The sequence below is a fragment of the Oenanthe melanoleuca genome, chromosome 3 (assembly GCF_029582105.1).
Source record: "Oenanthe melanoleuca isolate GR-GAL-2019-014 chromosome 3, OMel1.0, whole genome shotgun sequence".
Taxonomy (NCBI): Eukaryota; Metazoa; Chordata; class Aves; order Passeriformes; family Muscicapidae; genus Oenanthe; species Oenanthe melanoleuca.
Genome location: NC_079336.1, coordinates 77,326,088 through 77,338,834, shown reverse-complemented (window position 1 = coordinate 77,338,834; position 12,747 = coordinate 77,326,088). Strand labels below are relative to the sequence as shown.

General features: G+C 37.2%; 1 protein-coding gene across 2 annotated transcripts in view; it reads right to left on the bottom strand.

The window, feature by feature from the left end:
- Nucleotides 1-12,747, bottom strand: part of SMYD3 (SET and MYND domain containing 3) — a 367,678-nt gene that overhangs the window by 62,540 nt on the left and 292,391 nt on the right. For both annotated transcript variants that reach the window (XM_056486767.1, XM_056486768.1), the window contains 3 exons: nt 12,457-12,524; nt 9,960-10,062; nt 3,141-3,251 (listed from right to left, as the gene is read on the bottom strand). In XM_056486767.1, coding sequence (XP_056342742.1) covers nt 3,141-3,251; nt 9,960-10,062; nt 12,457-12,524 — 282 coding nt within the window. The remainder of the gene's footprint in view (nt 1-3,140; nt 3,252-9,959; nt 10,063-12,456; nt 12,525-12,747) is intronic.

Here is a 12,747-nt window from a genome sequence, read left to right as displayed (position 1 = left end):
TCCATTCCAATTTTCATGGGTTTTTACTGAAGGCAGTATGAATTTGCTGCTTGTCTTTGCTCTCAGTATGAGGGAGGCACAAGGCAGACAAATAAACCCCAAATCATTCTGCTTCAAGGAATTATTCTCAGTTAAACAAATCCATCACATAAAACTGAAAGACCTTAGAAAATACACTACAATTCTTTATTATCCTTTGGGCATCAGAATACTCAGCAGAAGTATAAATTACCTATAAAGGATCTTTCTACTGTGTTTGTAGAGACTGAACAAACCAGAGCTCCACAGAACATTGAAAAAATGCTCCCCAGTACAGACAGTCTGATCTGTTTTCTAATAAAAAACTGTTGAGCTCCAATTGAAATGGTAGCTTCCTACCAATTATAAAAAATAAGGGTTGGATCTTAGAAAACACAAAGGTTGCTCTAGAATAAAACAAATTTCCCAAGGTCACTTGCAGTCAGTAACAGACTTGAGAGCAGAAACTTGATACCATCTTCCTTTTTCACTCAGGCATTTAACACTTAATGAACAAGCCTTTAAAAATACAGCAGGAAATATAAATTTCAATGATAATTATCTTACAAGTATTTTTATAAATATGAATAAATAAGGATGCATGTAACTAAGTACAAATAAACATGAGATTTATGGGCTCTTCATATGAACTTTTATATTTCCCACAGGATTTGCAGGATCACTTTTAGAACATTACAGAAGTGTAGAGTAAAAGCTACAGTGCAAATCACTTGACTACAAACTTTACTATAAATTGATGTGTGCATCTTGAGAGCTTTCACTGGTCCCTAGCACATGTTGAGCAGCTTGCAAGCACACTCAGCAAGACTGGAGTAACACAAACTCCATAAGTGTTTGTGTAAATGTCTAGAAATGTGATTTCAGAAGGGTTCCAGCTTTTTTGATGAGATGATTGCAACTGAAAAAAAACCTCCAACACACAAGAACTTACTTGAATGGATAAAGCATTTCTGGAATTTTTACCTATAAGAAAGGTACACGAGATGAATTGCTGCTGACTAAACTATCTTTTTTCTTGCAAAGCAATGTTGTAATATGGGAATTTACTATGAGCTGACCATATTCATTCACAATATTGACTCTGCCACTCCAGATGACCCAAAGTTACAGCTGTTGCCTGTTCTATTGAAGATTAAGATTTTGATTTAAGATAAGACAAAAATTTTGTTTTTAAAAAAAAAATTCTAAGATGACTAAGAAATTTGTCTCAGTATTAGGGATATTTCAGCAGGGATGTTTTGAATAAGCACCTAAATCTAGACATTTCGTAGTTTAAACCCCTAGAATTTCCAAAAATATTAGCTCCTGCTGTACCTGCAGTGTTTCATGACTCAGCTTACTAGCAGTGACTGAGATAAATAGAAAAAAACAAAACAAGCTAGTCATGTAGAAATTTTAAAAATTCAGTTGTCACAGAGAAATGAAACACAATACTGTGAGGACTGCTGCAGATAACATGTCACCCTGAACTGAAGCTGAGGATAAAGATGTCTTCTTCATAGACATTAACAGACCAAGCTGCCACAAAACCACAGACCTCTCTACATGGTAACAATCAGACAAACACCGAATTTCAGAATGCAGTCACAAAGTGTTTTCCAAACATTTCACTATATCATTCCAGGGAAATTTTGTGAAAGGGCAAAAGAAAGATCTATAGAATATGAACACATATGACAATTATATTTTCAGAAAGAAAAAGAAAACCCACAAATTAATTTTAACCATATATGAGAGTGTTGCTTTCTTTAATATATACACATGTAATTTCACTACAGTATTTTTTGATGTTATATGCTGATTCTTACAATGATTCTTACAATGAAATCTACACCAGCCTGGGGATGTTATTTCCAAAAACATTCCACATGCTGAATGGTCTTTACACTACTTGCCTACCCTTTCACAATCTGTTAAGTGATCCTTGAAGACCCTTTAGCCTGTTTATTTTTCTTAATCATCATTGCATCTGTGAGGATGCCATTTGCCCAAAACTAATCTGAGATTTCATGGCACTTGAGTGACCGTCTTTAAAAGAAAGACAAAAAGAGATCTTCACTTCACTGCCTCTGAGTAGAATTGCAGAAGCTTTTAGCAGGCACAGAATGCCAACATGGACAGGAAGTAATTTAGCATTATGTCATAAGCCTGAAAATTTCTGTGTTCTCTTTTTTGAACTGCCTACTGATGAATCAAAGCATCTGTTACAGTTTAAACAATGGGGGTTTCTTTTTCTGTTTTGGGTTTTTTGGTTTGTTTTTTGGTTGGGGTTTGTTGTTTTTTGTTTTGTTTTGTTTTTTGTTTTTTTTTTCCTGTGCAGCAATTATTTAATGAATCATATTATGCCCCTTGGAACTACATTTTCATCAATATCTTTATTACTATTGCTAATCTTTCAGGAACACATTTAGCTATGATAGGTGATTCACTCCAAACAGGCATTTGTGAAAATAAGTACATGTAAGAAAAGAGACTAAGTGCATAAACTGCTATGAAGCCAGCCTCATTTTTCCCATTCTATTTAACCTCTCATCAGGCTCTGAGACAAATTTATTGTGCCAAGGTTGTATAAATATGAAGCAAACCAGAATATAATCAAATCAGGCTAGGCTGAACCTCAGTAAGAGATCACACTGAAGAAAAGTTTGTCTACTACAACCACTGACCTGCTACTCCAAGAACTTGTGATGTAAGTGAGCATAAAAACTACAAAGTCACTCAAGGATGTTCACCATTCTCTCTAATAACTACCGAACAAGCTTGGTAGTTCTTGAAAATTACCAATGCAGGTGTTTGACAAAATTAATTCAACATTATTTTGAGGATAAGCAGAACTTTCCTGCAGTATCAGACAACTGGCTTCAGTTGAGGTTCCAAGATCATTCTTTTGAATAGGAAAATGCCAATATTTCCTGCTTTTCTTTCATTCAGAGCTGTCTTTCATAGCAACAAAAACTGCAAGGAGGGCAGGGGCAATTTTCCTCCCTCTTCTGGCCATTCAATTAGTAGCAAAAGATAAGTATTATGATAAGAAAGGAAAGCTGCTGATGGGCCTTGGAAAATTCTGTTTCACTGGCAAGGAATTTCTTCTCTCAACCTACCTTCTCTTGATTCTGGCAGAGAAGACAATCACATTCAAAGCAATACTGGCGCCCCAGCTGCTTCTGGCGCTCCCTGGTAGGCACCAGTGTTTCAACATAGCTGATGGTCAGCTGAATGCAGTACATAAAAAAAAAAAAAAAAAAAAGAGTTGGTATATTTTACAAAAATTAGTATTCTGCCTATTCATTAGCAGAGCCAACATTTTTGGGATATGGCATTTTTCCCAGCATAAAATAAAATGCTAACAGATTATTTTCTAGAGGAAATTGACTACTTGTACAGAAGGTGAAAAAAGAGAAAAATAATTTCCCTTGGAAGAACACTTCTTCTCATTTCAAGATCAATTATTGATTCCACCCAAATTATCACTATAACTTTTAATCCTAATTTGGAAGAAAAATAAAATAAGATAGGAGAGTAAGAAAAGATAGCAAAGAAACGCTGCATAAAATATCTGAATCTCTTGTGCATGAAATCTCATTTTCTGTTTAGCTCCAGAGCTTAAGTGTGTATTTGCCACTACTGTTATACAATATCCAACTATTGTCAATTTTTTTTCTCAGGGAAGTTCCTACTTTCTTGCAAATATATGTTTGAGCCTGAGGATAATTCCTCTCATGCCATACCCATTTTCAGTATGTCTGTGATGTTTCCCTTGTGACTGAGGAAGCACAAAAGCATTGCAGTCTAAGTTGTTGAAACTATTGACAAGAAGATTTATTAAAATGATAAAAGAAAATTTGTGCCTTCATTTGTGCCATTTTCAGCTTCTTACACTGTAGAGAGTGAATTCCAATGAACTACAGAGAAGTCTGTAGTTTGTTCACTTTGACGCCTGCCAGAAAGAATTTTACAGGACTAACCACTTGTAGACTTCTTGAAATGTTTAAACTGCTGCACAGGCACAAACTAATGATAAGGAAAAGAACAAAACAAAAAAACCAGCTCAGTTCAGACCAGCATACAGTCACACATGCTATTGAGTGATTACACTATATGCCCAGCACACTTTGAAACACTCCAGAGAGGTCAGAGCTGAAAAAAATCAGGTCACATTATTTCATCCTGAGCCTAGACACTTCAACTAATTGGGAGAATTTTCACATGGTTTTCAGTTAAATCATGAGAGTCCATCCAAAGAAATTACAGGAAAACCTGACCAATTTTAGTAATGACCATGAAATCCATTGTCAGAACATGCATTTTGCAAATTAGTGAGCATTCTAACTGAATGAGCAATTAACAAGCAACTAAAACAATGCCTGCATTTCTTTTCATTTAATATTAAAGTGTAATTTGATTATATGTTGAAGGAGGACTGTGTTAAAAGAAGTCTACTGAGATTGCAAAGCCAAGCATTTAAAAGAAATATGGCCTCTTAATTGAAGATTAATAGTATAAATAATGAAATAGATAAATTAAAATTCCACAATTAATCAAAAGTTAGAAAGTGTGAGAACTTTGTTAGGCTTAGAATTCTATCTAATGTTGTTCTGTCCCAGCTTGTGCATGTCTGAGCCAAGAGAGGATTAGTTTCACCAATACTGTCTTGCAGACAGTCTATACTAATATTTTACACAGGAGCCATAGGCTTGCCTCTGATCTTTCTGCACTGAATGGATGGAAGTTGTGCTGCTTATTTATTTTCCATCCTTTTCTTCCAAGCTTTGACTCCTCCTCTCCTCTCCTCTCCTCTCCTCTCCTCTCCTCTCCTCTCCTCTCCTCTCCTCTCCTCTCCTCTCCTCTCCTCTCCTCTCCTCTCCTCTCCTCTCCTCTCCTCTCCTCTCCTCTCCTCTCCTCTCCTCTCCTCTCCTCTCCTCTCCTCTCCTCTCCTCTCCTCTCCTCTCCTCTCCTCTCCTCTCCTCTCCTCTCCTCTCCTCTCCTCTCCTCTCCTCTCCTCTCCTCTCCTCTCCTCTCCTCTCCTCATCATGAATATCATTTTCCTGTCTTATTTTCAACATCTGATTAAACCTGTTTTCTAGCCATAAACTCTAGCTCCTTTCATAGCCACTTTTGGTACAATGGGATGATTTCATCCTTGTGCCAGTCCCAGATCTGTCCTTCAGCATTATCATACACTTCCCCACTTGCTTTCCCAAATTCACAGTCCTTGTTGCCCATCTCTGATTTCTCAGACATCTTCAGTGACCCCAACAATTTTGTCCTCTCTTCTTTCCACAGCTGGTCCTAATCTATCTGCATCCTCCTTGGTGTGGTAAGAAAGATCTGTCTCCCTTCCTTCCCACAAAGCATTTTCCATCCAAGCTGCAGTCCTAACCTCATCCTTTCAGACATTCCAAACCCAATTTCCCTCTCCCATCAAAAGCCTCATGATCTTCATGTCTCCTTGAAATTCACAAGTGTTTTCTGTCAAATTCATTCCACACACATTCCCTGTCTCCTGTCCTCTGCATAAACATCTCTGGTTTTGACTCATGTCCTACTGGGCTTTAGGTTCAGGTGGCATCCAGCAGTAAAAGGGATTTAATCAAGTTCAGACATAGAGCAAGACAGTAGGAATCCTATGGGAGAAATAATTAATGTGAGATTAGTCTATTCTTTGCCAAAATATTTAAGACAATGGTTTAAACCCTGTCATTACTATTGAAACCACCGTTAGGCAGGTTTCAATTTTAATACTGCAAAACATACACAGAGCCAACACCAAATATACCTTACCTATCCAGCCTACAGGCTTCATCCCTTTCTCTCTTTATATTTTTTTGCTTTCCTCCCCCCACCTCTTTTTTTCATTTATGTTGCAGGAACCTTGGGGGTAGGAAGAAGTTTCAAAAAAGACATTTTTCTTTCAGAGGTTACCAAACCATTGTGGATATGAACAATCACATAACAACATGCTCTGGATTAAAACATATGACTGGATAGAAAGAGGAGAAGAGGCTTCATCACACTGATCTCTCCTTTTAGCATTTTAACAACTTAGGGTCTCTCTTGTCCAAGCTCAAATTCCCAGCCCTGCCAGCAGAAATCCATAAGTGAAGAAATGTTTGTAGCTGGCAGGCTGAGTGGTAAAAAAAAAAAATTAGAATATTTAGAAGCATGATCAAGTTAAGAGTGACTCAGCCTATACTAATCATTTAATTGTTTAAATGCAAAATTTCTGTATTCACCTCTCTCTTCTACCCTTGCTTTAATTTTGTATCACTTCATTAGATGCAAGGCTCATTTAACTTGTCCATATTTAGGAAATATGCCCATTTATCAAAGGTTGTCTTAATGGTATTTGCATGTAGAATGTATGCTACTAATTAAAACATTACTTTGACTGACCAAAGCTTGCCTCTTTATTGCATCATTTATAAAGAATGCAGTAAATCTTTTCCCCCCAAAGTGGAGAATATATATTAAAAACATTTATGAAGGCATGAAATTATTTAACAGCTATGAGACTTATTGACTCTTAAGACTTTCTCCTTAGAAATATAGCACTGCCTGAGCCCTGCTTCATGCTCTGACACAGAAATTCTTTAATCATGGATATGGTGGTTAGTTTCTCATGTTCCTCATCTGTCAGCTGAGGTGGACACAATTTTCCTGCCACAATGCAGTGGACTTAATTTATGTGGAGTTTTGTTGTTGTTTTTTTGTTTTCTTTTTTTTGGGGTTTGGGGTTTTTTTGTTTTTGTTTTTGTTTTTTTTGAAACTGAATATAAGCCACAGAATTTCTAGACAGAAAATTCTGTAAAAAATTAAAATCAAGTATGTCAATACAAATGGCAGAAAAAAGAAAAAGGGAATCTTCTTGGTTTTGCAATCATGTGTCTCAGAATCTCTGGGAGGGTTGTGTACAGAAATCTATTCCTGAAACAGAGTTATAGAAGGGCTTAACAGTCTGCACTCTTTCTGTTTTAGCATATAAGATCAAAATGCCTTCTAATTCAAGGAAAAATTTGTTTCTAACCACTTTCATGGGACAAAATGTAATGTGTCAAGCATACACAGACACAAAACTTCTTACAGAATTACAGTAACAGAAACATTATATAACGTGGTTGAAATCTGTCATGAAAATAGATTTATTTGGTCATCATCTGAAATCATTACTGGCTTTCAGTATTAGTTTTAAAAAATTGTTGCTCTGTAAGGTACAGTCAGTTATGTGATATTCTGAAGAAAGGTACAGGTTTGCTCTAAGTGAACTCTGAAGCTGGTGAGAAGCAAAGCACACATTTTGGAGCAGAACTGCACCTCAGCTAATCCATTCTGACTCCCAGCACTAACTGACTAATTGACTCAAAGCCACACGGCTTCTGATTGGAGAGGAGGTGAAATCATTTCATGTCTGCCTGCAAAACACTAGGTAGACTCTGCAATGAACAAAAAGTAAATTGAAATTATAGCACACATCTTGATGCTGTTTGAAGTGGTTACTTAAGGGTAGGGAAATGATGATGATCTCTTCAGAGCAGGCTGCTTGTCTTTTTGACAAAACTAGCTGATCAATAAAGCAGCCCTTGTGAGCTCTAGATGAATAATTTTTGCTACTTTATAATCCTTCCCCATATCTCACCTCTCTTTGCAACACTTAAATTTCATTTTTGTGGAGAACTGCAAGTAAAGGAAATCTTTGTATGCTGTCAATTAACATCACCTAAAGTTACAGCATTACAGAGAAGCTGTGGAAGATCCATCGCTAGTAGAGTTTGAGGCTGGGTTGGATGGAACTCTGAGCAACCTGGTCTAGAGGAAGGTGTTTCTGCCCACAGCAGGGGACAAGATGATCTCTGAGGTCCCTTCCAACTCTAGACATTCTGTGATTCTGTAATCATCTTGAAGAGCAAAAAACTGTTATCATTAGTTCTGAGATGCTGGAAGCAAAGTTCAGAATGCTGAGATGACCACAACAGCCAGTCATCTCAGCTCCCCATGTCTATTTTCTCTGCAATTACAGGTGGCCAGCAACTCCTTAGCATGAGCAAACTGCTGCAGTGTGCTCCAACAGAAAGCAAATTGTGCAAAAATTTGCTCCTGTATGGATGGAAAAGCCATAGTCCTCTTCTACTAATCTGAGCTTGACTTGCTATGTAGCTTCTTATTTCTGATAAATCTTAGTGCTTATTTTCTGATTATTTTATAGAGGATCTCATTCTACCTGCATCTAGAGTAAATTGAACAGCATAAGAGAAAATGTCTAGTGGTTATAATTTTCTTGTTGCCTCAGGACTTGAAATAATGTTCTTCTTACCATCTCAGAGCACCCAATTTAAACAGAACACCCAATCAGTTTCCTCCATAACATGTATCTTCTCTGCCATTAGCTCAGATCATGACATCAGCAATAAAAGTTAAAACTCAGCTCACAACAGATGATACAGTTCCATGTATATATGAGTGTAAATTCAACACCTGGTTATTACTAAAACTGAGCTCACCCTGCTGCAGGCAAGCAGTAAGGCAGTGTGGAAATTTGCACCAAAGCCATCATGCAGAACACAAAATGAAGTTGTGTATAAGGAAAACTAAATAGGTACTGACAATAATACTGAACTGCTGACTTGTACACAGCCTCACATAATTTTTTTTCCCTTCCTCTTCCCATAACAGGTCTAACCTAATACTAACTTTCTTTTCTTACTTTGTCTCTTATGCCCTAAGCCCATTTTCTTAAGAGATTAAATTTACTTCAGATTTCTTTAATGTCTTAAGACATTAAAATCTACTGTATTTTTAAATAAGCAACCCATCTTAGTGAACTGGGAAGCCAAGAGAAGAGCTATGGTTTATGGATAAAATAGAAGGAAGGTGTCTATAACACTTAAACAAGAATGCTGGACTGAAAGATGTCTACAATTAATAGCTCCACAAACATATATTGGATCCTGGAAGATTTCTCTTGGCAAAAATGTAAGTATGCAAAAACATTTCTGTGGTTCTTAACAATGTTTTGCTGAAAAAAATATTTTACCACTTATTTATTTTTATGGCCTAAAAATTTTTCTACCGTTTACTTATTTTGATGCCCTACTATCTTTGAGAAAGAATACATTAAAAAAGAATAAACTTCATAAGGAGGTAAATAAATATCGTGTCTAAAAAAGAATATTTATGGTCTTCATATTCCCACAGTTTTAAGAACAGGTGTGAATCATATTTACATTAGGTCATGATTTTGAAATGACCAATAGCTAGGACTGTGTGGGTCATTGGTGCATCTGAAGTTAAATATATGTATACATTTCTTTTCAGGTCTCATTAAGCAAATTCAGTACTGCATTGCTGCAAAACACATTTATTTTGATTTCTAGCCACAAATGCTCATTTTTAATTAATAAAAGTGCTGTTGTAAAAATAAAGTAGGGACTACCTTAGATCAAATCAAATCAGAAATCTCTTGAAAAAGATATTTTGAAGTCTTTCCTAGCGAAATGGACAAGAAAACAAACCTTGTTTTGCTGCTTTCACTGTCAATGAAAGGTTTACTACAAGTGCATGGTTGCAGCCTGACAAATGTATTGTTGCAGTAACTTGGGGAACACTGCATTCCACTCAGAAATATTGTAAATGTTTCCGTCAGGGTAAAGACACTCAAATACAAACAAAATGAAGTGCCTAGAGGAGGAAAGGAGGAACAGGAATTTATCAAGACTGCTAGTGATTTATGAGAAGTAATGATTATGGGGCCCAGGCAGTGTGAAGAGATGATTCTATTTATCATTTCCCCCCTGATAGCTATGTGCTAGAAAGTGGCATCAATATATCATCAAAATATTAAGCTGGTGGCCCAGCAGTCTGGAATTTATTTAGGGAGATGTCATTGTTGCAGGTGTCTGTGATGGAAGGGAGGACAAGTTAATTACCTCTTCACCAATGTGGATCTCTCGGACAGAGTGGAGTAAAAGCTGGTATCCTTCAAAAACGATCACACAGTTTGGGTCACAGCTGTGGTTCAGCAAAGACATGCTGGGAGGGGTGGTAGAGGGGGAAAGAAAGGAAGAAAAAAAGAAAAAAACTTAGAGGAATATCCACTGCCATTTCCCTTTAATCATTTGAAAGTAGCTAACATGATTACATCTGAAGTATCAAGCAATTAAGTCATGAAATAAATAAATTCCCTGTTAAATCACCTGCTCTTGGTTAGGGGAGGAAAATGAATGCTTAGAAGATTTATATTCATTGGTAACAGGAGCCATGCCAGGATCTCTTCAAGTGTTCCTGCCTTTTGTGTATTCAGAGCAGGAGGAAGGCAGTGGCCACCCAGAGCCTCTCTGAGAGCCCTGATTCAGGGCAAGTGGGGAACAAGGTAACCTTGACAGCTCAGAGCAGCAGGGACTGACTTATTTCTGCTGCTTCTGCTCAGCTCAGGGCACCAACCTTATTGATTACCCAAGTGCCACTGCAAGCACAGCTCAAAGGGGCCAACAATCAACCTCCATTTCATATTAGGAGAAAATGGAGTATACAGTGTCCCAAAGCCAAAGAAGTTGGTGCATAGAGCTGAAAGAAGAACCATGCCCATTGCCTCTGCTTTATGCATATTTTGTCCCAGCCTCTGTTCTTGTGGCATGTGACAGCTGGGGCAGCACAGCTCATGCTGGCACCCTCAAGAGACAAACACTGCACAGACACACCCCTCCCTCTCTCTGAGGGAGGCTGCTAACCACATCTGCTATGTACTTTTGAATTGTGAGTTCCCTTAGCTGAGAAACAACGGCCTTTCCTAGGCAAACATTTCTGCTGTAGCAGAATGGGGGTGATGGTTCTTTCCCTATGGGAATGACCCTTTGAAAGAATAATTCTGGCATTATAACCTGGAAGAAGAGTTTTTGGCTTATCCACCTCCTGATTGCATTGATAGTCTGTCCTTGTCTGATTCAACAACTTAAAATCCCAACTGTTGTTGGTAAAATAGAGGATGTTGCCAAGGGTCAGAGCCCTGTACCAAACCATGTTTATTCAGTTTTTTGACTCCTAAAGGAGGTATCAACAGGGCTCTGAATCTTTTGGTATCCCTTCTTGCCTAATAGAATATCCTTGGTTATTCCTCAAGAGCCCACTGGGAGAGTATCCTCTACACTTACTGTGAGATCACTGGGCACACTCTGAAAGCTGCTCACAATGTGATGCACAGCAGGACCATAGGACTTTACCTATTTTAAAATATATTGTGATGCTGAAGCTATCAGGCCATACAAAAATACACCTCTTAATAAGGCTTAATAAAGAACTTTTAGTTAAATCTTGTCTCATGGAGACACTAGTGGGCTTGATGACAATTTCCTCTGGAAGCAAATGAATTCATCTGGAAGGGCATTTGCCCAGGACTTGTAAACCACAAATTTAAAGTTCTCAATTTTCCCAGCTTTTTTGCTATAACAAAACTCAAACTGCTCTGAAGTGAGTGTCCTTTGGCAGTGCATTATCTTTGAACAGAGACATATAATTTCTTCACAGTTAAGGGCTTTTTTTCAACCAAAAGCAAACATTTCCCTAATAATAATGCTCCAAAATAATACTTCGTTTTTCTCAAGTATTGTTTCATTCCATTATGAAATCAAATGACTGTTTTGCACTTTTCATGACACTAATTCCCACTAAGTCCTCCTAACTATCTTTTCCTCCTCTTTACTGCAAGGCAGACCAAGATATTAAGTGTCCTCAGTCAAATCTTACATATGACACTAGAAGGAAAAGAAACAACCATCACAGGCCCACTGAGGTACTGACAACATAATGCAACCATGCATTAACAAAAAAATTAGATGATAAAACATACTTTTAAACTACATACTAATTTTCCATATTTATGATTACAGGTTACTAATTGGATGAAGATAAATCTTCATTGGTACATACTTCTTACCCAATACAAATAAGAAACAATAGTACAAAATTCAAATATTAACATCTGTCTCTTAAGGGACTTATCTTTTCACCTTGCTGGTTTCTTTGTTATGGTAATTTACTTATAAATACACCAATTTTTTTATTTTAATTACTTATTCTGAAGGCTCTCAGCTGCAAAATATCTGTATTCTAAAGCACAGGTTTCCCTTAACTAGTCCCAGTGCACATTCGTGATGTCAGCACTTATTCTTACTTAGAAAAGACTACCATCTCCACAAAAATAAAATATAAAGGTGTGTACTATTTAAACTGTTTTAATGCTGTAATCAGGACTATTAAGAATGTTTTCAACCAGACTGTATTTTTTCACTCTCCTTTAATTTATTTCCATTTCCCAATTTCCCATTTAGACATGTTACCTGCTGCTTTGATGGTCCTTACAGCTACCTTGGAAAAAAGAGAAAAAACTGACACAGATTCTGCCTGTGAATGAAACAGTGTCCACAGTACCTGGGATACAGGCCAACACCAACATCCTGCATCTCTCCATTACTGATGGTGAAAGAGTTACAGGTCACCTGTAAAAACAAGGGAAAAAAAATCCAGGATTACCAGAATCATTTGGAAACCCCACACTCAAGTGAAAAAAACCTTCCAAAATAAAATGAAGGGGCAAATGCTAATTAGATGGGAAACATTCAAGCCCAACACTAGTGCTCTTTCATTTTAGAGCAGCCACATCTGGGACACACTCTCCTGTAAAACTGCTGTCAATTAAAAGCAGAAATATTAGTATCCTGA